We start from the raw sequence: 24968 nt of genomic DNA, 5'->3' as shown, positions 1-24968 counted from the left end.
GATGCCTCAGGCTCCCGCAGGTGCCTTACGGGGAGAGTAGGAGGGAGGCAGGTGGTGGTGGCCCGGGCGGAGAGAAGCCCGAGGCCCAGGAGGCCTCTTTAAGGAGCTGAGGGCCAAGGGAGGGGGCTCGCCGGACGCGGCTGGCAGGAACTGACAAAAATGGTTCACTGTTGCGAGGACCTCCAGAGAAGAAAGGACCGCAGAGGGCACGGACTGCCTCGAAGGGTGAGCTCTTTGCCACCAGAAATGTCCCAGAGACAGTCGCAGGCACGTCTTAGACGGACTTGAGCCTGGAGTCGGCTGCCCTGAGCCCTCCGGGTGCATCTAGGTCACCGTGCCCGTGACCCAGTTTCCCCGGGTCAGCATCTCAGCGTGGGCGCCAGGCCCTGTTCAGCCCTCTCCTCCTTCTGTCCCCCAGTCACGCATCGCCAAGCGTGGGCGGAAGCTGGTTGACTACGACAGTGCCCGGCACCATTACGAGTCCCTCCAAACCGCCAAGAAGAAGGATGAAGCCAAAATTGCTAAGGTAAGGCTGGGGGTGTTGGGTGCTGCCGGGGAGTCTTCAGGGAGTGGCAGGCAGCAGGGCCGCAGGGGTCCCAAGCCCTCCCCCGGGGAGCCTTCTTCTGTGCTGCGTTCACCGCACCCTTGGCGGGCTTGTTTGTCACTGCACCCTGGCCCGCGGGCATCCTCAACCCCCTTGCCAGATGGCTTCACGGCTGGGGACTAGTCCCGGTAGGTCTGGCCGAAGAGCCGGGGTGGGGACGGCACTGGGCCCAGGGCCTGAGTGAGAGGCTCTTGTGGGCCCCTGGGCGAGGCCCCCCTCCTGGCCCACCCTGTAGTGCCGCCCTGTCCCCTGGCCCCTCCGCCTGCTCTGAGGCTGCTTTCCAAGATGAGAACAGGCCTGGCGTGGGTTTCACTGGCCCGGCCCCTCCCGGCCTGGCGCGCTCTGGCTGGAATTCCTTCACCGGATCCCAAGCGACCCTGCCACAGCTGGAACAAGCCGGGCGGGGGTGGGGCGGAGGTTGCACACACACTCTCCAGGTGAGGGTCTGCGGGCGGAGCCCCCCGCCCAGCCCGGGGCAGGACTGTGCTTGCTGAGCCCCTCTGCCCCTGCTAACGATTCTCACATTTTGCTTTGCAGTTGGAGTTCACCCCCTTCTCCGCCCCGCTCGGGGCACCCCTTAATTCTCAGCCTCGGGGCCTTTACCTGCTCTGGGGGGCCGGCCCTCTGGAGGGTGGCAGGTGTCTGTCACTGCACTGGAGACTGTTTGGACGTGGTGTTTAATGTCTGTGTCTCTGTTTCTTTCTCCCCACCTCCCTCCTGTTTCTCTACTCTCCTTGGCCTTGACCTTGACCTCCCCTCCCCCCCCCCAGCCTGTCTCGCTGCTTGAGAAAGCCGCCCCCCAGTGGTGCCAAGGCAAACTGCAGGCTCATCTCGTAGCTCAAACTAACCTGCTCCGAAATCAGGTGACACTGGCTTCTAACCTTGCACGTGCTGGCGCCTTCTGGTTTGTCGTCCTGTCCTTGGTGCTGGGTGGTGCTGGGCGCCCATCTGCCCAGACGCCCTGGGGGGGGGAGGGGCGGGGGCGGGGGCGGGGGCGGGCTCCTCCCGGGTTGGGAGGCAGGGCTGTTTTCATTATGTCTCTGCTGCGAGAGCTCCTGCTTCTGAGATCTGAGGTCCAATGCAGGAAGCGGATAGAGGCTGGGGGCTCTGCTTGACCTGGGATGGGCCCACCTCTGTTTGCGTGGTGCCCGGGGCTCTGGTCGTCCTGGGACCGGCTCTGAAATCCTAGCCTCCAGGAGCCCAGGAAAGCCTCGGAACCTTTGTCCTCTGTGAGGGCTTTTGCGGGGAGGGATGTGGTGTCTTTAATGCATTGTCCTTCAAGCTTCATAAGAACTGTGAGGTTGCCCTGAATGTACAGAGGAGACAAACCTGCCCAGAGAGGCAGAATCTCCTGCCCAAGGTCTCAGAGCCGCTTAGTGTCTGAGTTGGGGCTCACCCGACTCAAGCCCTGGGTCATTATCCTGGCTCCCTGGCCCGGGGCTCCACGTGGGTGGTCCTGCCACAGCTGGCCAGAGTCATGGTGACCCTTGTAAGTGGACCTGTAGGCCCCATGGTGCCTCTGGAGGGGACGCTGGGAAGGCTCTTCAGTCTGGCTGGGATGCTGAGACCTGGGGCCGAGAGGCTTGGCTCTTTGGGAATTTCATGGAGGGCAAACAGTCCGCGTCACAGTGGTCCCTGAGGGCTTCCTGGAGGAGGCTCTTTGTACGAAAGTCATGAGTGATGACTACTATCCTGGCAATACCTCGGAATGGGCCGGGCCCTGGGTGAACACAGTGTGGCCGAGGACCACGATGCAGTGCCCTGGGAGAGGTGGCCTCGTGGTTCTCAGTCCGGTGAAACTGACCAGGCTGTAGCACCCCTTCGTGGTCCTGGGGTGGGGGCAGGTGACAGAGGCCCCACCCAGGAGGTGGGGTTTCGCTCTGGGCAGCTGCCCCCTTTTATCTGGGCCACCTTCTGATTTCCTCACCTTCAGCCCACACGTATTGAATGCCTGTGATATGGAGAACTCTGGGCTCCGCGTGGGCTTGTGGCTACCTGTTGCCCGATGTCTTTTAGGCCAAAGCTGTGGGCCGACTTTGGAGGCACTGAGCTGTTGACAGCCTTACCTCTCCAGGGTCTGCGGTAAATGGCCGGGGGAATCTTGGACAGGCCCGTGTCCTCCCCTGCTGCAGGAGGTGGAGGAGGGCCGAGGGGCTGGAGTGGCCTGTCCTGCCTGTAGAGTTCAGGACTTCTGGCTGGAGGGGGAATGGGGCCACTCACCCAGAGCCAGGATTTCTGCATAATTTTCCCTGAGACGGGTTTGGCACAGTTGCCAGGTGAACATTTTTGTTCTGTGGGAGAAGCCCCTGGGAGACTGTGGGGCTTGGGGTGGTGGCCGTGGCCGCTTTGGGGCTCCCGGGATGGGTGTGGTTGGGGATCCTGCTGGAGGGCCCCCAAGCCCCCGCCCTGGAGGATCGGTCCTGGAGGATGGCCGGGGCAGGCCAAGGCACTGGGATCTCATCTTTGCATGTTGGATTGCAGATGTTTCGCCTTCCGGCCAAATTGACATTCCCATTTGGATCCTTTTCATTTGAGCTTCTCCTCCTTCTGCCCCACCCTGCCTCACGCCTGGCTGGAGGCTGGGGAGCCTTCAGGCCTTTGGCTGGCAGTGAGCTGGGGCACTTGGGGTCCTGGGGCTGCCCTGCTGGCTGACTTGACTTTGGGGAGACAGTGCCACCTCCTGAGGCTGTGCTCTCCTGAGCCGGCCAGCTCTGGATGTCCCCTGGGCTGCTTCCGAGCTGCTCTCCATGTGTGCTGGGGCCTCCCCAAACCTGCCTGCAGGGCCCCGGGGCCCTGCTGCATGGCGAGCTTTCCCACTGCTCTCCATGTCCGCCAGCGGCGTGTAGTGGAGCCGCCAGGGCTGCAGGGTCTCCCCAACAATGGACAGCTCTCCCCCCACCTCCTGCTACCCCTAGTGTTTCTGAAAGAGACAGGATATGAGGAATGTGACTCAAAGGGAATAAAAGACACAGGCCCTGACTTCTAGGAACTCTGAAATGGAGCCACCTTGTCCTCTGCAGCATTGCTGGGTGTGTGAACAGCGCTTGGTGCACAGCTACGAGCTGCTGTGCCGTCCGCCACCGTCTTGGCTCCGCTTGTCCATTTGGGGAGTTAGGACGAGCATCGTGGGGACCGGAGTGGTGGTCTCTGTGGCTGCAGGAGCCGGGGCGGTCAAGGTGGTCCTGGAGGATGTGGGACTTGAGCTGGCCTGTGGGTACTTGGGTGGGAGGCCCACGTGACAGTGCGAGGTGCTGGAGGCTGGAAGTGTGGGTGGTGGCCCCCCATCAGGCACTGGGATTCTCAGAGGACTAAAGCAGGGACGATGCGGCCCATGGCCTGGAGGGCACCGCAGATCTGACCCATTCGAGGAGTGGCCTGAGGCATGCATGCTTAGAGACGTTTATTTCCTATTCGCCCTTTAATTTTTTTTGATAATATTTGTTTTTATTAGTATTCTGTGGACTCCCTTTAATTTTTAAGTGAGATTTTAAAAAGTGAGGCGAGGAGCCCTTGCTCACTCTAGCAAGTTCCAGCAACCTGAAGGCCATGTAGTCAGGGGCATGGTGGCCCTTCTTCCCTCCAAAGCCCACCCCCACATTCACCACGGCTCGGCCCCGGCACAGCGGCGGGTAGGCCCTGACTCGGGCTGATGCTGGTGCCTGAAGCTGGATGGGACAGCTGGGGGGGCTCAGGTTGGATGGGGCAGCTTGGGTGTGCTCTGTGGCAGCTGGCGGTTCCGGCCAGTTGGCCTGCGAACGTGAGGCTGCCGGAGGAGAGTTTTCTCCTGGGCGGGGCCTCCACGTTCGTTCCTGGTCTGTGACTCAGAGCCTGAATCCAAGTCACCCCCCCTCTGAGTCACTGTTTCCTGCAGCGCCTTCCGGAATGTGTTAGCCGAGCCCTTTCTGGGGCCGGGGTCTGTGACTCACCCCTACCCTCGTCTCAGCCCGCGCCAAGCTTCTTTCTTGGGCTCTGTGATGGGGTCTTAGCGCCACCGCCTGGTGGGTGTGGGCAGGCCTGGAGGGCGCCCGGCCGGCGCCCGGTCCCCTGGCCTCGGGAGTGGGTGCAGGCCCCCTGCCCAGCAGCCCGGCTCCCTCCTCCCCTGCCTCTCATGGATGTGCCCGATCTGCTGCCTCTGGCCTCAGTCTGGTGGGGAAGGGTTACAGAGGAGAGAGGGGTCGGGAGAGGGTAGGAAAGACTCTCCCAGGGAGGCCAAGTCAGGCTGGTGGTTGAGGCTGAGTAGGGGCCAGACCTGGGAGAGGAGGGAAGGAAGAGTCAGAGGGGCCGGCACGAGAGCTGGCGGCATGCGGACTCCTCGCCTGAGAGAGGCTCCCCTGGAAGCGAGCAGGATCCCACCTGGCTGGGTCTGGGGCCTCTGCCCTTCCTGTGCCCCAGCCCCCTTTGTCCCTTGTCTCATGCTTTCTTGCTGTGCTCCTCTCACCTCCATCTTGGCGCATCTGGGCCAGATGCTGGGGGGGCGGGGCGGGTTCTCCCTTTGGCCGTGGCTGCTCTGCCCGGAATGCCCCCGACGGGCCTGGCTGTAGGGGCCCGAAGGGCTGCATGGGGAGGTCTGCCCGGGCGTCCACATCCACTTCAACCTCCATCTTGCCCGAGCCCTGGTCCCCGTGCACTGGGGCGGGGGGGGCGGGTCTTGGGAATGGGCGTGGCCTAGCCTGGGTGGGTGTGGCCTAGCCTGGGTGGGCTGGGACGGAGGCCTGGCAGAGGGGAATGACCCGTCCCGCCCTCCAGGCCGAGGAGGAGCTCGTCAAAGCCCAGAAGGTGTTTGAGGAGATGAATGTGGATCTGCAGGAGGAGCTGCCGTCCCTGTGGAACAGGTGAGGGGCGGGGGGTGGCGGGCCGAGCCTCGGCCGCCCTCCCCTCCTGAGGCGGCATGGGCATTCTGCGTGCCCTGCTCCGTGCCCTCCCAGGGCTGGGTCCGGTGAGGGTGGAGGCGAAGCAGCCCGTGTGGCTCTCCTGGGGTGCCCGCCCTGGTCTGCAGTTCACCTGGCCCTTCTTCCCTCCCCGCTGCAGCCGTGTGGGTTTCTATGTCAACACATTTCAGAGCATCGCAGGCCTGGAGGAGAACTTCCACAAGGAGATGAGTAAGGTAGTGCCCCTGGGCTGTGCTCCACCTGCCAAGGGCCAGGGTCAGAGGCATGGGTGGGCCGAGCTTCCTCTTCCCTGCTGGGGTTGGACACGTGCTGGTGACCACAGGGGGACCCTCTGGGCCCCTGAGAAACAGTGTCAGGGCCCAGTCCGCAAGGAACAGAGTGTCAGGGCCCAGTGGGAGCTGCTGGGTGCTCTGGGGAGGCTGCGAGTGGGCCCCAGGGGTCCAGCCCCGGCCCCCTCCCAGCTCCCAGTTCTATTCTCCTTGCCTGGGTGAAGCCCACCACCCTCAAACTGGAAACGTGCTCTCAGGCAGCCTTGGCCCAGGGAGCTCAGTGTCAGAAAATGGTGGCAGTTTTCCAATTTGTAGGCAGATAAGAAATAAATTACTAAAATTTTCCCAATTAAGAAAATGTTTTAAGTTTGCTCTACCTACAGAATCCGGCGCAAGCTAATCTGGGTCTGATTAGCTTAAATTCCTATGTTGTGTTGTCTTCATTCTGATTGAACTGGCAGTTAAGCTGCAAAGCTGCTTTGGAGAAACGTGGCGTTGGCAGCTCCCTCCCTCCCTGTGCCCTGGGTGGACCTGACTTTGTCTCCTGGGCCCAGAGGAATGAAGTGATTGTGGGGCATTCCAGGCCCAGGGCAGGAGGAGGGCTTTTGCCAGCTTGGGGCCTGTCCTGAGTGACCACCCTCAGTATGGTTTCTTGCCTGGTAGGCCTTCCCTTTCCTTCCTACTTTTTCTTCTTCCCTTCAAAGATTTGAGACAACTTGTAAAAAAAATTTAAAAAAACAGAGAGAGGTGTTTTGGGAAGAAAACATTTATGTAAGGTGGGAGGAAAATTCAGTTCTGGGCTTCCTAGTGGCTAAAGCAGAGGGAAGTATACTCAGTAAAGAGAATCACGAGGTGCGTGGGGTAAGCCCCTCGTCTTGCCTGGGCTTTTGGTGAAACCTCTGGCAGTTGTAACGTGGCCTGAAAGCATCTTGGCAAGTGACTTCAGCAATTAGGATCAACAGTTAATTTGCCAAAACAATTGAAAAAAATTAAAAACAGTACAAGCTCTATGGGGCATTTTAAGAAACGCCCCGTAAGTAGGAAGAAGAAAAAGGTGGTCCCAGAAACAGTAGCTGTTCTCAGGGCAGCCCACTGCCTCCTCCTTTTTTCCTGTGGGTTTTCTGGGACAGGTGTGCTGGTTCCCTGCCCCCAGTGATGGGAAGAGAAGAGCTTGCTCCTGGTTGGGGCAGGGGCACAGGGCAGGGGCTGGTGGGGAGGAAGAGAATCAGGGATGTTGTTAGGGAGAGGGGGGCTGTTTGGTGGCCCCCAGCCAAGCGGCTTGCTGTCCCTCCTGCAGCTCAACCAGAACCTCAACGACGTGCTGGTCAGCCTGGAGAAGGAGCACGGGAGCAACACCTTCACGATCAAGGCCCAGCCCAGGTGTGTGATGCCCCCCCCTCCCCTGCCGAGGGCCGCTGGGGGCTCAGGGAGGTGAGGTCTGGGGCTGGGCTCTTTGCTGAGGTCCTTTCTGGCTGGGCCTCCCTGTGCTCAGGGGAGCAGGTGAGGGCCCCCCTCCTCCTCCACCCCGTGTCCCCTCTGGGAAGGAGCTGCCCGGGCAGCCTGCAGCTCCCCTGCCTGGGCCTGGCTTCCCTATCTGTGCAGCTTTGCAGGTGGGCCCGGGGACTAAATGATTCAGCCCAATGGGAAGGGAGCCTCCTCGTAGAACGGGGGCCTGGTCCCAACCTTATCCGAGGCCCCGGATGGCGGGGAGGGGGGGTGCCCTTGTTCCTGCCCTCTGCCCAGAGGGGAGCCCTGCTTCCTGGGGGGAGAGCTCCAGGGAGGAGGGGAAACGCCTGGGCCTCGGCTGTGGCCCGTGGGAAACCACAGCAAGTCTGAGATTCCCCTTCCTTTCCATCCGTGAGCTGCCCTGCATCGCAGCACAGTGTGGAGAGCAGCGATGCACCTCGCCCTCCTCGGCTACAAGGCGGGGTGATTGCATCTGGTTCTTGGGGTAATTAGGGTGTCCCCTAGGAGGAGGAAGGCAGTCAGTATTCAGTGAACGTCACTGTCCCTCTTGTCCCCTGCAAACACAGTATGTATGAGGGAGGGGGCGGCCCACAGGGTGCCCTGGGGGCAATAAAGGCCAAAACGTGTTTCCCAGGTCACCGCCTGGCCTGGAGGTCATGGTGGCGCGTCCAGGATGGGTGAGGAGGGTGGAGGGCGCCGCCCACCCAGGCAGTGCAGGCAGCGGGGGCCAGGCCGCCTTGGGAAAGGGCTGGTCTGAGGGGAGAGGAAGGGCCTTGGAGGCTCGTGAGCCCCCTTTGCAGCAAAGCGGGCAGCCAGGTTGCCACCTCTCCCAGGGCCCCCCACTGACCCCGGTCCTTCTTGGGCCCCAGAGCTCCTGTGGCTGGACCCCGGGCAGGGCGGGTGGCCAGCGCTGTCCCGGCCTGAGCCGCCTGCCGCCCGCCAGGTCCTGCTTCAGGGCAGCATCCAATTTTTGCTTGTTCCGTGGGCACCACCTCAGCGTGCCTGGCAGGACACGGAGGCCAGCGGGGGCCCCAGGACGGGACAGCCGGGGCCGTGGGCAGGACTGGGCCCTCTTCCCGGCCTCCGGCAGTTAGGAGGGCTTCTGCTCTCAGCCCTCCTCTGAGCAGAGGGGCTGCCGATGAGGGAAGGGAAAAGGCCGGGCCCACATCTGCATTTCCCCCAAACAAAGGCCTCAACGTCCCGCCCGTCCCCACAGAAAGAAAACTAAACTGTTCTCGCGGCTGCGCAGAAAGAAGAACAGGTACCGGCAGTGAGTGCTGTGTGGTGGGGGCCTCGGAGCCCAGCACCCCGGCCCCTGTGCATGCGCCTGGCCCTGCCGAGGGCGCCACTAACCCCTAACTTGCCTTCCTGTGTGTGGTGTGCGTGTTGGGGGGCAGAGGGGTGTCGGTGGGAACGGAGGGCGGGCAGACCGCCTCAGCACGTTCCTCTTGGGCTGCGGCCTGACCAGGAGTGGAGGAAGGGAGGTCCGGAGGCTCGGGGAGAGGGCTGCTGTAGCCCCGCGGTGTGTAGGAATTCTGTGTGTGTGCGTGTGTGTACATACGCTGGATGTATGTGTATTCTTTAAGGAGGCAAAGACGTTCCCATAAAACACATTCAGTAAAGGTGAGAAGGAACCAGCGAGTCTCCCACGCATCTGTGCCATTGTCTGGCCCCCCGCCATGCTCGGGCAGGTGATGGGGTCACTAGTTTCTGTCTGTCCTTCTAGACCTGCCCGGTCCAGCACAGTGGCCGCCTGCCTCATGTGGCTGGCGAACACTGGAAATGTAGCCAGGGTGACTGAGGAGCTGAATTTTTAGTTTATTTAATTTAAACAGCCACCTGTAGCTGGTGGCTGGTCTCAGTCAGCACTGTTCTAGAGTTTCTTTAGGCAAGTACAGCATAGATTTTTGTTTTGCACCCAGTAGCGGGCCCTGCACACCGTTTGTCCTTGTTGGTACGGAGACTCGACTTGGGGGCCTCACCCTCTCGTCCCCTCTGTGAAGACCCCCCCCCCGTTTATTTACCCCCTCTGCCCGTTGCCTCTGCCGGTTCCCCGGGTTCCCCGGGAGGACCCGTGGGAGCAAAGGCTCGGGGCCTGGGGAGCGGGGCTGGCTGTGCGCTGGCGTGAGGGGTGGACGGCAGGCAAGCTGGCCCGGAGGCCCGTGGGCTCGGGCTGAGGAGCGGGGCCGCCCTGAGCGCAAAGGCTGCTGCGTGACGCGTGGGGGTGAGACTCACCTTGCTTCTAGGATGCGTGGCTTTCTCCTGCTGTGGGGCTCGGCGCCCCTGCACCTGGTGGAGGCCTGAGGGAGGCTGGCCGGCCCCTGGCGGCGGCTCCCGGCTCCCGCCCTGGTCCCCCCGCCCCCGGGGCCCCGCAGATCTCAGCTTCCCCCCTGGGGCCCGCAGACCTCAGCTCCGGGTGTGGTTGTCACTGTGTCCAGGGCAGGCCCTGCTGCGGACACCTGCCTGTTCCCAGTGTTCACGCCTGTGTCGCCTCATTTCCACCTGTCCTTCTGCACACGAATGTGCAGTTTCACACGTGGGTGCACAGGGACACACTTGTGCACACGTGGGCGTCACGTTTTTCCAGTGAGTCTGGACACACACGTGCACCCTCAGTTTCCCAGGATCTACGTGGACACACACACGTGCGTGCACATTTTCACACACGGGTCCCCGGGGCACTGGCACGTGCACACACCCTGTCACACGCACACCTTCCTGGATGCCGCGGCCTCCCTGCATCCGGGCCCCTCTCTTGTCTCGCCTCCGCAGTGACAACGCCCCTGCGAAAGGGAACAAGAGCCCCTCTCCTCCGCCTGATGGCTCCCCTGCCGCCACCCCCGAGATCAGAGTCAACCACGAGCCCGAGCCGGCTGCTGCGGCCACCCCCGGGGCCGCCCTCCCCAAATCCCCGTCTCAGGTAGGAACGTGTCTCGGTGGCCCGTCCCTCCCTTCCTTCCTCTGCCTCCTGCTCTGCCGCCGTTCCCCTCCATCCCTGTCCCCTGTCCCTGCCGGCCCCTGCCAGGGTCACAGGGGCATCTGTGACCGTCTGTCTCCTCCTTAAGTGTCCCCCCACCCGCACCTGCTGTAGCATCCCCTTCTCTCCTTTCCCCTGGCCTTTGGGCTGCTTGACCTTCTCCGTCTTCCTTTCCTCCCGAGACAGTCTCCAGGGGAGACTGCATCCAGATCCGTGCAGCTGGCTGCCTCCCCCTCTTCCTTGCCTTCTTCCTTGCCGGGGGGCCATGCGGGACCCTGAAAGGGGCATCGCGAGGAGGGGCTCAGTGAGGGGAGAGGGAGGGGGAAGCCCGCTCCCCCCGTCAGTTTTCTCCAGGTTTCTGCAGCGTCCCCAGGGGCTGCAAAGGGAGGAAGGAGGGGTGGGGTCCGCCAGGCAGGACCATCTGAGCCCTGCTGGGCTGTCCCCTGGCCCTTCGGCTCCTGGCCCGCTGGACAGCTGATTAGGAGAGCGACGCTAAGAGGGTGTTGAGAGCCTGCACTTGACTCGAGCACTTGCTCGGGGCCGAACCCCGCGCCAGCCTTTCTGTATTTTCATTCATTGTCCTCACAACCAGCCTGTAAGGCAGACGCTGTTATCACCCCAACGACAAGCGATGAAACCCAGGCCTGGGCGGGGGGGTGACTTGCTGAGGTCCCCGAGTGGGCAGGTGCGTGGCCCTCTGCGGGGCCCTGGCTGTGTGCTGGCCTCGGGGGTGACGGCCAGAGGCTGGGCTGCAGCTCCTCCAGGGGTTGGGGTGGGCAGAGGGCCCGGGCGTGCAGGAGCAGAGGCCGGGGCTGGACGCCCGGCTCTCTCTCAGCTCCTGTTTCTCTCCTCAGCCTCCCCCGAGGGCGGTGAGGGCCAGATCCTCCGATGCCAGCCCCTGGTGGCCCCGCAGGCCCTTCTTTCCTTCTTTTCTGTCCTGTTCTCTCCTATTCTCTCTTCTTTCGCTCCCTCGCCCTCCGCCCTCCCCTCTCTCTGCACAGGGTTTCCGACCGCCTGCTTCGGCCCCTCCCGGGGGCCCCTGTGGTCTCGGTGTCCGTGTCTCGGGGAGCAGTGGCTCTCCTTGTTTCGTCCTCCTCGGCGGCTGGGGGTGTGACTAACGTGGCTTTGTCTCTGTCTGTCTCCCTGGCCCCCACGCTCTGCTGTGCGGCCCCCCAACTGCTGCCGACCCCCAGCTCCGGAAAGGCCCACCGGTCCCTCCGCCTCCCAAACACACCCCGTGCACGGAGGTCAAGCAGCAGCAGACCCTCAGCCTGTTTGAGGACACAACTGTCCCTGAGATCAGCGTGACCACCCCCTCCCAGGTCAGCCGCGGCCGCCGCGGCCCAGCTCTCTCTCCCTTCTCTCGCTCTTTCAGGGTGCGCATGGCCTTCCCCCCCTCCCACCCCCGGTGCCTCTGCCTCAGGAGCAGGGGTCGGCTCTGGGCCTCTCTCTCGCACGTCCCTCCGTCTCTCCACCCGTCATCCCTCATCTCTGAGCACGTGGCCAGACCTAGGGACACGGGCAAACAGTCCTAGTAGAGACCGTCAGCTGCGCAGTGGCCTCTCCGTTCCATTGATGCTGTGGCCAAAAGGGGCAGGGAGCACGGAGGACCTGGGCCAATTAGGGAAGGCTTCCTGGAGCAGGTGACGTTTGCCTACGAGCAGACACCGTGCGTTGGCCAGAGGTGGTAGCGTGCGAGCGTGTAGGTCAGGACGGGTGAGGGACAGGCTCAGGATCTGCCGGGAGTTCCGTGCGCGTCAGAAGAGCACTGCTTGGGCGGCGGTGAGGAGGTGACTCGCAGGGTTGGGAACACCTGCAAGGCGCTGAGACTTGAGCTCCCAGAGCTGCTGACCCGACTTGGAGCCGGGGCTGTGGCTGGGCCGCAGAGCCCGGCTCCTGCTGTCCGTGCCCTAGGAGGCACGTAATGCCCATCCCCAGGGGGACGGAGGGAGGGCGGAGCAGGCGAGGTCACTGTGGTGGCAGGGGGGTGGGCCGCACATGGTCGGGTCAGCTCACAGAGGCCGCAGTGCGCCGACCACTCCAAGCCTGGCCTCCGGGCCTCACAGCCGGGCTGCCCTGTCCCCGCCGGGCCTCGCCATTCGTGCAGGCTGGCTAGTCCCAGGCTGTGCTGGGCCCACGTTGCAGCACTGCTGTGGGCTTGTCCTGCCCGGGTCTCCGGGTCCTGCCTTGTGCAGGCTCCTTTGCACAAGCTCAGAGGCCTGCAGGGAGGGGCAGGGCTGGGGCTGGCACGTCGGGGGAGAGGCAGTTAGGAGCGGAGGACTGTGCTCTCCACGATGAGGGACCGTGGGGTGAGTGGGCTTCAAGCCCCCATGGGAGGACTTCGGGTCGGAGCTAGGAACTTTCAGGGCAGGGCGGCTGGGGGAGGGTGGGGGTTGCCCTGCCTCGGGGGACCGGGAGGGAGCCTTCCTGGAGAGCCTGGCTGAGGCTGGCCCCGGGCACTCCCGGGGCCTTGGGGAACCGCGGCCTCAGGGCAGCTTGTGGCTGGGACGCTTGCCGCCTGGAGCCTACCTTCGCCTTGGGGTGCACTCGAGGGCTAGTAGACACTGCAGGGGGTGGAGCCAGCCGCTGACCTACGGGGCCTGGTTCGGTTTTCAGTCCCCTCTGGGAGGGGCTGTCCCCACTTCACAGGTGAGGAATTGAGGGCCTCACCTGCAGCCAGGCTGCCCGTTGAGCGTGGCCCTTGCGCCCCTCCGTGCTCTCTGCATGCCTCCCGTCTGTCCTTCCGCCCACTCCTCGGAGCCGGGGCCCCGCCCAGCGGGGTTGGAGAGCGCTCGCCGGGGTGCTTTGCATGGGGCTGGGGTGGGCTGGTCCCCCTAGGCTGCTGTGCCGACAGCGCTGCTCTGCTGGGCTGTGGTGAGTAGCCTGCGTGCCTGCCCCCGAGGCCGGTTCCGGGCCTGCATGGTGGGAGGCTGGCCTGCTGGGAGGTGAGCAGAGCGTGCGCGGTCTGCCCTTGGCCTGGTGACCCTGTACCCTTGGAGTCTGGTGGGTGGGGCGGCGGCTGCCTGGGCCTGGCTGGCTTCTTAGAGGGGTGGGTGGTGGGGCCGTGAGGGGCAGAGAAATGCTGCCTGCAGCCGGTGAGGGCACCCAGGCCCAGCCTGCGCGGCCTCCCGGACACTTGGTCCCCTAGAGATGGCAGTGACCTTCCTCCCAGGCTCGTTGGACAGGGCTTGACTTGAAGGAGAGTCTGTGGCTGGGGATGAGTGTGGGGCGGGAGTGAGTCCCCTGAGCTTGGGCCTGGGCCCTCTGCGCTCTGCGCCTCATCCCCTGAGCTGTGCGCTGGCGGCACCAGCCCTTCTCAGGACTGCGGGTGTTGGGTCTCCCCACACAGGCCGCAGCTCAGGTGGGAAGGCCCCCCCTGGGGACCTCTGCCCATGCTTCCAGGTCTCGGGTCCTTCTAAATGGAGGACCTCAGGTGCTTTGGGCTGGAGAGTGTGTTCCGTCAGTTCTGGGCCCCATCAAGGGGGTGGGGAGGGAAGCTGGCTGGCCTGGGCTTGCGGGGCTGTGGCGCTCCCAGCCCTGCCTGAGGGGAGGACCCTGGGCTGAGCCAGGGCAGGCATAGCCCTCCCTGTCCCCGGGGAAGCCCCTTGTGTGAGATGGGGCCACAGGGGAGCAAGCCCTCCTCCCAGGAAGGCAGCGTGTCCGCTGGGCACTGGTGCCAGGCGGCTTGTCCTCCAGGGTGGCTCTGGGAAAGACCCTTTTCTTCCACGATCGTCTGGCCCAGCTTACTGAAGGGCTGGCTTCTCACAGTGTGGACGGGGCCACTGCGGCCCGTCTCCTGGGGCCATTCCTGTTACATGCACATCCCAGGGCTGCACTCAGCCCCGCTGAATGGGAAACTTGGGGGGGCTGGGGAGGGACGTGCAGTGTGAACACGGGTGCTCAGGTGTTGGGGACCCCCCCCTGCCCCCTCCGTTACGACGGGGCTCCTGGGCTCTGTGTGCTGGCTCGGCCCTGAGCTGGCTGGTGGTGGGTGTCACCACAGGACTGCCTCTCAGTCTGCGGCAGCACGGGGAGGCCTGTGCCCGTCCAGGGGCCCTCGGAGCCGGGGGACTGAGTGTGGTCTTGTCCAGCCCGTGCCTTGGCCTGGGCTGCTGCTGGGGGGCGCAGGCCCGGGGAGGCCTCCTCGGCCTGCAGGATGGGACAGACGCGAGACAGTTGAGGGCTCGGCCTTGGTCTGGCGGGTGACTGCCTGGCGGCTGGCCCCGCCCCAGGTGTGTCCTCGTGTGGGCGGGGCTTGTGCCGGGGGTGTGGTGGGGGGCGTGCCCTCGTGTTGGTGGGTGTGTCTGGGAGCGGGGCCTGCTGTGCCGCCCTGGCCGAGTGCTCACAGCCTGGCACTAACTGCCTTCCTTCTCTGCCGCTGTTGCCAAGTTTGAGGCCCCGGGGCCTTTCTCGGAGCAGGCCAGTCTGCTGGACCTGGACTTTGACCCCCTCCCACCTGTGGCAAGCCCTGTGAAGGCGCCCACGCCCTCTGGTCAGGTTGGTGTGAGCCCACCACTGCCCACGGGCCCACCGGCCTCTGGGCCCCGGGGCCTGGGTTCATGTCTGCCCTCCGGCCATGTGGGCCCATCTAGGCCCAGGCCTTTGGGGGTCCTGGGGTCACCAGGCTCCCCGCCCACTCACTGCCCTTCCCCTGGAGCCCTGGTCCCCAGCTCTTGTCACCTCCCCTGGTCCTGACCATGGGAAAGGGAAGAGGGCGGACACAGGTCAGCAAGAGGACCTTCGGGACGAGGTCAGCTGAACACTCACCTGGCAGCTTACACGGTCCATCTCAGCACCCTCCTGCCCCTCTCGTGGTGGCAGCCCCGGGTTCGGGCACTCCCTGGCCTGGGGGTCTCAGTAGCCTGGAAGGTGTCCAGGACTTGGTGCTCTGGGGACCGCAGAGCCCGGCTCTGTTCTGCCTGCCCTGTGCCTGCTGGGCTCGAGGGCCCTGGGACGGGTGCGGGGTGGGGGTCCCTGGGGACTGCTTGCCTGCCGCCGCCTCTAACCTCCGTGCTAACTCTGTCCTTCTCCCCTCTGCTGTGCTCAGTCAATTCCGTGGGACCTCTGGGAGGTAAGCTGTGTTTGCTCTGTGCCCACCCTGCCTCGTCTTGCACCTGGCTGGTTCACAGGTGCACACGCACACGCACGCCTGGCCGTGCCCACGCGCACAGGGAGCTGTCGGGCCTCCAGCTCGTCTGCTTCCCCCCCCGCCCCCCCCCATGGAGACACTGGGCCTTCAGCCAGGCCCTGTGGGAAAAGGCTCCTCAGCTTAGCCTCTGAAGAGTCCCCCGTGGTGCAGCCCAGTTGTCAGGGCCTGTGAGTGGCGTAGACAGTGACCAACTGGTCCCCGAGGGTGGATGGGGTGTCCCCCTGCTGGGCCAAGGCCTGCTGGGTAGGGGGGCCCTGGGGTGGAGGGTCCTTGCCTCCGAGGAGCTTTCTGTCAGCAGGGGCCCCGCAGGGCAGTGGCACCAGGGAGCTGCTGGGACAGAGGAGGGGGGAGAGATGATTCGAGAAACAGGACAGACAGAGTGAGGCCAGGCGCCTGCCCGACAGGTGCTGCCATCACCTGGTGGCTCAGACATCCACGCCCTCAGGGAGGACACGGGATACCCCACAGCTGGTGACGCGGCTCCCGCAGGACCAGGAGGGGCTGGCGAGAAGGCGCCTGCAGCCCAGGCTCCGGGGCTCGCAAGCTCCAGGGTATTTCCCTGGAGGAGGCCAGAGAGAGCCACGTGCTGAGCTGCGTGTGACACATTCACACCTTCCTGTCCCCTGCGCAGTGGTGGGAGGAGGTGTCCCTCTGGGGAGTCTCTGTCTGTGCCCCGTGGGGCGGCCAGGCTGCAGGTGCCCATCTGCTCCCGTGGGCCCACGCTGGGCTGCTCACGACCTTCTTCTCTTGTCTCCCGCCCCCCCCCCTCGTCCCCCGCCCCTCCCACCCTGTTCTCCCTGGTGGCCCATCACTAGCCCACAGAGAGTCCAGCTGGCAGCCTGCCTTCCAGGGAGCCCAGCGCTGCCGAGGGCACCTTTGCCGTGGCCTGGCCCAGCCAGACGGCCGAGCCGGGGCCTGCCCAAGTAAGTGCCCCCGCCAGCCCCTCACCCGCCCCTGGCCTCTGGGGGTCTAGCATGGAGGAAGAGCCCGGAGGAGGGGGCACAGGACGGACAAGGCCACCGTGGGACTGAGGGTGAGGCTAGGGCCCTGAGCCAGGAGGCCCCGGGGCAGGGCTGTGGCTCAGTCAGGTCAGCCCCTCACCCGCTCGCCGACCCCCGCCCCAGCTTCCCAGCTCAGGACTCCCACGGTGGGAGGGAGGCATGTCTCGAGCACCTCCAGGTCCATGGTGGGCACTCTCCAGAATTCTTTAACCTGCAGCCTGACCTAGACATTTCCTCCTGCAGATGAGGAGGTGGGGGCTGGGAGGGCCGAGTGATTGCTCCCAGAGCTCAGAAGTGGCTGCAGCCTGACTGCAGCCGGGCAGTGTCCGGGGTGCCCTGTCTGGGCCCTCGCCACGGGAGCCACCTGTGAGGGGCCAGCGGGACCAGGCGGGTGGCAGGAAGCCGAGGCTTGGCCAGGGCTTGGGCTTAGAGGGCAGGGCCTGTGAGGGAGGCTCAGGGGTGGCAGCCACGGGCCTGCGCTGGGCTTCTCAGCAGCATGTCACTCGGGGTCCATGTGTCTGCCAGCACCTTCTCCAGCCGCTTCCGTGCCCGGAGCCTTTCTTTGAGGGGCTCCCTGTACCAGGCAGAGGCACTGGCTCTCCGTGGCCCCTCTCCTTGTCCCGGTCTCAGCGCCCCATCCTGTGTCTGACCCCATGCTGGCATTTATGTTGCAGCCAGCAGAGGCCTCGGAGGTGACGTGTGGGACCCACCCTGCGGCTGGAGCCCAGGAGCCCGGGGAGACGGCAGCAAGTGAAGCAGCCTCCGTAAGATGACAGGGACCAAGGCCCTGTCTTTTCTCCCCGCCGCCCGCGGCTCCCTAGCCCCGTGTCTTGCTCTGTGCTGGTCCAGGTCATGGTTCCTGGTGAGGAACCTGGAGGCAGGCTGGTCTGGCATTGGGCACAGACACCCCCTTCTCTGCCCGCGCGGCCCCGCCCTCCGGGACCCACTCCCCGCCCTCGCTAACCTGCGCCTCCTCCCGCCAGAGCTCTCTCCCCGCGCTGGTGGTGGAGACCTTCTCGGCAGCTGTGAACGGCACTGTGGAGGGCGGCAGCGGGGCAGGGCGCCTGGACCTGCCCCCGGGGTTCATGTTCAAGGTGAGCCTGGCCTGCTGACCCGCAGCCTTCGGCTGCCTCCGTGGGGGGGGGGGGAGGACGCTGGGCCCGAGGCTATGTGGGGGGCCCAAAGCCGTCCCTCCCTGACTACCCGTCCTCTGCTCCCCAATCTGCGAGGTGGCTTCCGAGCCCCGCTCCTGCTACTTTCACCTTCTCCCGGCGCCCACGGGGCTGCAGGTGGGACAGAGGCTGCCGAGGAGAGGGTGTCAGCTCTCCCCACCCTCTGCAGGTGCAGGCCCAGCACGACTACACGGCCACTGACACGGACGAGCTGCAGCTCAAAGCTGGGGACGTGGTGCTGGTGATCCCCTTCCAGAACCCAGAGGAGCAGGTGAGGCCCGGTCTGCAGGGAGGCGGCGCGGCCAGCAGGGGGCAGCAGAGCCACGCCAGCCGACCCGCGGCCTCTCCCCACGGCCTCGCCTTTGCTTCCGCCTCCCTTCCCTGCGGCCGGCACAGTTCCCCTTTTCTGCTCTCACCCTGTCTGCCCCCCTCAGTTTCTCACTTCCTGCTTCTTGCTTCCTCCTTTCCTCAGCCTCTGCCTTTCTCTCGATTCTCTGCATCCTAGTTCCTTGGGCCCCTTCTCCCTTCCAGGCCCCTCCAACCCGGGCCCCCCTCCTCCAGGACCGCATCCCAGGCTGCCCCCCACCCGCCGCTCTGCAGCCTCCTGTTGGCCCCAGGTGCCACCCTCCAGGCTGGCCCCGCCCTTCCCTGCCCATGTGACAGACCCCCGAGTCCACAGCCCTGTCCCCAGCTGGTCCTCACCCTGTGCCTCGCAGACCCTTCTCCTGCTGTGGCCTCTCCTTGCTGTGAAGGGCCTCAGAGTGGGCTTTGCTGAGCAGAACTGCCCCCTCTCCTCCCCCCCCAGGTCTGGATGGGCTGCTTAATTCAGGTCGCTGTGGCCCCGCAGCAGGAGCCCCTGTTTGTGGGGTGCTGGCGGTCCAGTGGGGCTGCCCACATGGGTATCCAGGTGGCAGCCACAGTGCAGAGGAGACCTAGTGGGACTCTAGTCCGTTCAGTCACCAACATGTCCCTGTGGTGTAATTGTCAGAGTGGCCGAGGGTGGGAGGAGGGCTGGATTGGGGTGAGGCCAACCTGGCTGGGGCGTCCTGGGCTGGGGCTTGAGGACAGTAGGTACTTACTGAGGCCACCGTGGGCTGGGAGGTTTGAGTAACAAGGATTTCCTGGGCCTGGCGCTGAATCAGCCCATTTTCCTAAAGCCCCAGGTCCCCGCCGATCTCCCCGGGGGGCCAGCCCCGGGCTAGGTGGGGTTTGTAGGAGCAGACTCCTGGCCTCCCAGCCCACAGTGGGAGCCATCTGGGGTGGGTGGGTGTGGCTCAGGGTCTAGGACAAGCCAGGTAATCCTGCAGGTGGGTCCCAGGCATAGCCCTGCTGCAGGGGCAGCAATGGCAGGGGGTGTGTGGTCACTGCAGGCCCAGGGGTCAGGGCTTGTCACGGCTTGGGTAGATGATCCTTCTGAGGGGTCACTATTAAAGCAAAGGTCAGGTTCGACTCGGAGGGCTTGGTGGGATGGCCTCAGGTCACTCTAGAAGCTTTCAAGTGGTCAGTGCTCAGCATAACTTTCTGGCATTTTTTGTGGAAGGCCGGAAGAACAGTTAATGTCCTCCTCGGTGATGTGGCCTCTGTGGGCACCAGCTGGTGGGAAGCTCTTTGGTGGGGGATTGAAGGAGTCGTTTAGAGGCGTTTGGACCAGTGCAGCAGTCAGGCTGCCTTCCCGCCTGAGGACTCACCAAACAATAAAGAGTTAAATGCACCTGCTGCAGGGAGGGATGGCTCCTGGGCTGGGGGGCCCGGTTTGGGTCTCAAGAGAAGAGCAGGGAATGCTGCCTGGAGGAGGCGTCCTTTAAGGCGGGTGTGACGGTCTAGAGGAAATGAGCGGCCAGAAGGAGGGCTCGCCCTGTCGGGGTGGACGTCGTCCTCCCCCAGCCCCATGCAACGCGCTGGCTTCCCCTCAGGATGAAGGCTGGCTCATGGGTGTGAAGGAGAGCGACTGGAATCTGCACAAGGAACTGGAGAAGTGCCGGGGCGTCTTCCCCGAGAACTTCACCGCGAGGGTGCAGTGAGAGCAGAGCGGCTGGTGGTGCTGCGGATGCGTGAACAGCAGCACCTTTTCCCGAAAAATGTGTGTTTCTTTTTTTTTTTTTCCGTTTTTGTTTTTAAACTTTTGAAAAGCAAAGGGAAATTGAGGGGAGAGACCTAAGCCAGGAGGTGTCTTCCCAAAGATGAGGTGGTTTTCCAAAGAGCCTGGTTTCGGCGAGTCCGGCGGAATCGCCAGTGTTCCTGAAGCTGCTGTATCCCCTAGTTGAGTTCCCGGCCGCCTCCCCCGCCCGCGCCCGCTGGGTGGCGCCACTGCCGCCGCCTGGGTGCCCGGCCGCGGGGCGGGTCCTGGGGGCCGCCGCGCACCGCTCTTGCCTGAAGCTTGGGCCGGCCGCCCGGGCCGGGGCCCTCCTTTCCTGGCAGCTGCCGCGGGTGGCGTCCAGCGTCCCCTGAGACCTCGGGCCCAGACACCAGCCTGGCCTGGCCCTGCCCCGCAGACGTCTGTGTGCTGTTTGAAAATAAATCTTAGTGTTCAAAACAAAATGAAACAAACAAAAATGACAAAAGTACTCAAAGTGTGTGTGTGTGTCCCTCCATTTCTGTCTGCTATGCAGTGCAGCCGCGATTATCTGTGCTTTTGTCCTGAGACAGCCCACCCAGCAGGCCCTCTGCCCTGACCAGCACCCCTGCCCGTGCGTGACCTCCGCGTCCTTTGGGGCTCACCTGGGCCCGGACCCGGCAGGGGCTTCGGCCCTGTTCCGTGATGTTTTCACTGGCTGTTGGTGGGGATGCAGGAGATGGGGGCCAGGTGACGGGAAGGGCAGACAAGGGGCTCGAAGAGCCAGCTCTGTGCCCAGGAGTCTGCTGGGTGCCGCCCTCAGTGACCCTATTTAGTGCGTGTGAGAACTCGGGGGCGGTACCAAGGCAGCATTGCACAGGTGAGGAGTCAGGCTCGAGGGATTTGGGGGTTTTGCTGGTGAGTGGTGGGACAGGGGCGGGAGTAGGGGCAGGGGCTGAACCGGAGCAGTTGGCCCCCGGGCGCGGGAAGGCCTGACGGGCTGGCTCCCCCCCGCTCCCCACCTGCCTCTCTTTCTGGCATCAAGGCCCCCACTGCACGCAGCCCGGCTCTCCAGCTCCATCAGTGGACGCGGGCTGCTCTGAGTGGCATGTGGCACATGCAGCAGTGGCCTGGGTCCTTCCCGGGGGCCGCTGGAGTTGTGCTCTTGGGCCCAGGGACCAGCCTGGACTTCCAGGTGGCAAGGATTTATCTCTGCATAAATCTCTTCTGCAGAAAAAGCAGGTGAAAGGGCTGAATGTTGGAGTCTTAGCTTTATTTTTGAGTATAACTCCTGAGCTTTGTTTCGGGTGGCGGGATGGTCACTGCCGTGGTTCTGCCTTGTCCTGTGTCTGACAGTGTCTGCTCTGTCAACCAAAATTTCTGTGAGCAAGGAAGTTATGAGAGTGGGGCACAGGAAGTTGATTTCTATTGCCCCTGCTTTGCAAGCTTTAGCATTTCCTCCTTCCCTCCCTCCCTCCCTTCCAGGTTGACAGGTTAATTCTCTTGCCCAAAGCCACTCAGATCATTGTTGTTGGAGCCAAGCTTGAAGCCCAGACCAGGCGAGCTCCACTGAGCTTCCAAACCTGGGGTGTGTGCGCCCTGGGGTCTGTGGAGGCGTGCAGCCACGGTGCCAACACGAGAGGCTTCACTTTTATTTCATGATGAGAAATTTAAAGACATTATTCAGGAGAAAGTATTTGCGTTAGGTTTCTCACAAGGTGAGATTCAGAGAGGTATCAGCTGGTGGCTGACCCTCAAGGGGGTCCCCTCCCTTGCAGCTGGGGCACTTTGGCAGGAAGAGCCCTGCTTTGTGTCGGGTGGGGCCTGCAGGGAGCTCCTCGTGGGAGTGGGGAGGGAGCCGGCCCTGCAGGGACAGCTCCAGCCCAAGCGAATAAGTAGCTAGCTCGAGGCCTGGGCTGCGCCGAGTGTCTGGGAGCTGGGACATCTCCAGGTGTGCGTCAGTCCAAGAGAGCTCAGAGCCAGTCAGCTCACACCTTGTCGGCCTCCCCTCCCCATCCTCGAGGCCACAGACGCCCCTGGCTCATCTCATGGACTCCCCCGGCCTCCCCTCCTTCCGACCGGCTCCCCAGGAGGCCTTCCACAGTGACTCGGACGCTGTCCCCTGCCGGCTGGCCTCCTGTTTTTCCTCCTCGGTTGGATTTGGGAACCAGGCTGGCATTGCTTCTCTTGGTTCCACTGGCCTGCAGACCCTCGGCTCTGCCTCTGGGAATTCAAGTGTTCACACCTCTAGCCTCACCACCCCAAACACCAGGCTCTATGCAGGGACTCTGTGACCGAACGTTGGGTTTGTTGGCTCAGCAAACCTCAGCTGGTAGAGTCTTCAGCGCCTGAGGTGGGTGGGCAGTTGGGCTGCAGCTCAGGCCCTCCGAGATGCTCCCGGCTCCCCTGTGCCCTGAGCGTCAGCTTCATCTTTGGGCTGCGTCCTCAACGGTTTCAGGTTTGATGTCTGCACACCCCACCCAGAGCGGCGGGGGACTTCCTTCCCAAAAACACCCCAGCAAAGCTCCTTTGTCTCATTGGCCAGAACTGGGTCGGGTCCCCAGTGCTGAATCAGCCGTGTGGCCAGGGGTGGGACCTCAGGATTGGCCCCAAACTTACAAGGCCTTGAGATGGAGGTGGGGTTGGGCTGGGGAGCTGGGGAGAGAGGACACCTGAACAAAAATTTGGATATAGCTTCCAAGGAGAAGAGGGATGGTTTCTAGGAACTGGAACCAGTGACTGTGCACACCATGGTGGCTTCCAGAAAGGGCCGAGAGACCAGGGAACGTACCTGATGGAGACCGTAAGTGTATGTGTGTGACATGTGGGAGACCCTGGCTTTATTCACCACATCCAATCTATCTCAAGGTCAGTGTGTGACCGGTGAACACAACCCACGCAGGGCTGTTCCTCCATGTTCCAGGAGTAATGTTCACCGACCGTCCCCCGCTCTCCCGCTGGAGATAGGACCTGTCCCACTACTGGAGACCCGTGTAGACTGTGACCTTCCCCAGCCGCTTGGAGACGTGTGGCTGGGGATGCGCCTGTGTCTGCATAGATCCAGTCTCCTGACCGTTCATTCACTGTTCATCCGTTCACTGATTCGTTCCTCGCATCTCCCACAGGAGATTACAGAGATCATTCAGTGCAGCTCCTACCCCGCTGTGCTCAGTCTGGGGAGAAGCAGACGGGTACAGTTAAGACCACAACAGGTGCTCTCGCGGTGGTGAGTCCAAGGTTCTGGAGACAGAAAGGCGCCACCACCTGGCTTCACACGGGAGGGGGTGTCTGCGCTGAGCCTTTAGAGTTAACGGGGGTCCCCAGGAGCTGACGTCTGGGGGGCCTACCTCAGGCAGAGAGAAGCGGGCAGAAGAGGAGGTGAGTCTGGGGGCGAGGTCAGTGGAGGTGGAGGGGCCTGTGAGGGCTCAGGCTCTCGCAGGGGGCCTGGAGCTCAGGAGAGAGGTCTGGGCTGAGGGGCAGCGAGGTGGAGATGGCCCGGGGGAGAAACGAGGGCACCTGGGAGGGGGAGGGCCCTGGGGGTGCGGCCTGAGCACAGCCTCAAGAGGAGGGAGGAAGAAGTTTTGCGGGCACAGAATGCTATGGAGTTGCGAAACATTACCGGGGCTTCCCTGGTGGCGCAGTGGTTGAGAGTCTGCCTGCCGATGCAGGAGACGCGGGTTCCTGCCCCGGTCCGGGAAGATCCCACATGCCGCGGAGCGGCTGGGCCCGTGAGCCATGGCCGCTGAGCCTGCGCGTCCGGAGCCTGTGCTCCGCAATGGGAGAGGCCACAGCAGTGAGAGGCCCGCATACTGCAAAAAAAAAAAAGAAAAAAAAAGAAAGCCACTGTGGCCAGTGAGGCCAGAGAGGATGTGAAGGGCAGTCAAGACAGCCTTGCCTGGGCTGCTCTTGGGTCCCCGGGGCTCTGGGGAGAGGCTGCCGTGGGCCTGCCAGACAACACGGGCAGGCCACTGCCAACAACGTTCCAGGCCCGGCTCTGGTTGTGCGGACAAGCAAATCACTGAGGAAGACACTTCTCGGTATAATAAAGAAGGATAGTTAACAATGAGGCAGGAAGCCAGCCCCTGATTACAGATGAGGGTCCCGACTGCTGGTGGGGGAGGGGGTAAGAGACCTTCCTTGCCTCCCAGCCCGCCAAGGTCAACGCACAGTGGGCAGAGACGGATGCCAAGTCCTGGAATCCCAGGGTGGGCAGAGGCTCATCTCACGTCCCCACAGTGACCTGCCTTGTGTGAACTGCCGGGGTGACCAGGAAGGAGGCCCAGCTCTTTCCCCAAAGAGGTGATGAGCTCGTGGTGGGCCAAGGTTCGCACATAGAGACCATCCCAGCGTGGAGGCAGTGGGATTCCTCCTTTGGAAGCCTGATGCGACGTCCCATTCTTACTTTGGGAGGTCTATGGGGCAGAGTCACAAAATGGGCTGGGAAGTTTGTAGAAGGTCACCCTTCATGATGAGCTGGCAAGCCTGAATTCATGGCTTCAGGCCAGTGACCTCACCCAAGCTTCAGGTGGAGGTGTCTAACTGCCCATCTTCCCCGATGGCCGCGGCACCTCTCAGACGGGCTTGTCAAACCCGGGGCGTCCCCCTGACGCCACTTCGTGCTCACCCGGTACTCACCTGCCCCTGCCCCCTAACTGAACTCTGATTTTGTCCAGGGTACCAATCAACTCCACTGAAATCACTCAGACTTCCATGCAGCTATGGGTGACCCTTTGACACAATCCTGGCCAGCGAGAAGAGGGAGGGCATCCTCTCCCCGTAGAGTCAAATCCTTCTTAAGACAAGGGCCCTGGGAATTCCCTGGCGGTCCAGTGGTTAGGACTTGGTGCTCTCACTGGACTCCATCCCTGGTTGGGAATTAGGATCCTGCAAGCCGTGCGACTTGGTCAACCGGAAGAAAAAAAAAAAGAGCAGGGCCTTCGCCTCCTTCCTTGCCTGGAATGAAACAAGCCCGTCACGTTCATGGGGTTTCTGTTACCAGAAGGGTCCTGGTTGTTCCGTGCTCCGGTGTCTGTCACCAAGTCCTCTGACCGGCTTCTTAAAGAGCTCTAAATCCTTTTATCTCCCCCTCCTCCCAGGTCAGGCCTGTCACCTTTTCCTGCAGGAATGTGACAGTGTCCTGGCCTGTCTGTGGTGTCTCCCTTTAGTCAATGCCTGGAGTGGACCAGGGCTGCCAGGGCAATTTTTCAGAAACTCATTTCTTTCTTTCCTTTCTTCCTTTCCTCCCTCCCTCCCTTCCTTCCTTCCTTTTTTTTTTTATCAGTTTATTGATTATAGTGTTAAGTCTCATTATTTCAAGGACCCATTTTATTTATTTTTTATTTTTAAATTATTTTTTGGCTGCACTGGGTCTTCGTTGCTGCGCGTGG

General features: G+C 63.1%; 1 protein-coding gene across 28 annotated transcripts in view; it reads left to right on the top strand.

Moving 5' to 3' along the window:
* BIN1 (bridging integrator 1) overlaps positions 1-20092 on the top strand; it is a 55755-nt gene extending 35663 nt beyond the window's left edge. For 5 of the 28 annotated variants that reach the window (XM_067742222.1, XM_067742230.1, XM_067742223.1 and 2 more), the window contains exons 6-20: positions 419-526; positions 1375-1467; positions 5351-5436; positions 5633-5708; positions 7060-7142; positions 8419-8499; positions 10002-10149; positions 11400-11528; positions 14596-14703; positions 15254-15277; positions 16171-16278; positions 17031-17120; positions 17340-17450; positions 17698-17799; positions 19442-20092. In XM_067742222.1, the coding sequence (XP_067598323.1) occupies positions 419-526; positions 1375-1467; positions 5351-5436; positions 5633-5708; positions 7060-7142; positions 8419-8499; positions 10002-10149; positions 11400-11528; positions 14596-14703; positions 15254-15277; positions 16171-16278; positions 17031-17120; positions 17340-17450; positions 17698-17799; positions 19442-19549 (1455 nt within the window). In that variant the 3' untranslated portion in view covers positions 19550-20092. The remainder of the gene's footprint in view (positions 1-418; positions 527-1374; positions 1468-5350; positions 5437-5632; positions 5709-7059; positions 7143-8418; positions 8500-10001; positions 10150-11399; positions 11529-14595; positions 14704-15253; positions 15278-16170; positions 16279-17030; positions 17121-17339; positions 17451-17697; positions 17800-19441) is intronic. The other 23 variants (XM_067742224.1, XM_067742214.1, XM_067742226.1 and 20 more) reach the window with 20 other exon arrangements.
* The last annotated feature ends 4876 nt before the right edge of the window (positions 20093-24968 follow it).

Source organism: Pseudorca crassidens, chromosome 6 (assembly GCF_039906515.1).
Source record: "Pseudorca crassidens isolate mPseCra1 chromosome 6, mPseCra1.hap1, whole genome shotgun sequence".
Lineage (NCBI taxonomy): Eukaryota > Metazoa > Chordata > Mammalia > Artiodactyla > Delphinidae > Pseudorca > Pseudorca crassidens.
This window is presented reverse-complemented; position numbering and strand designations above follow the sequence as displayed.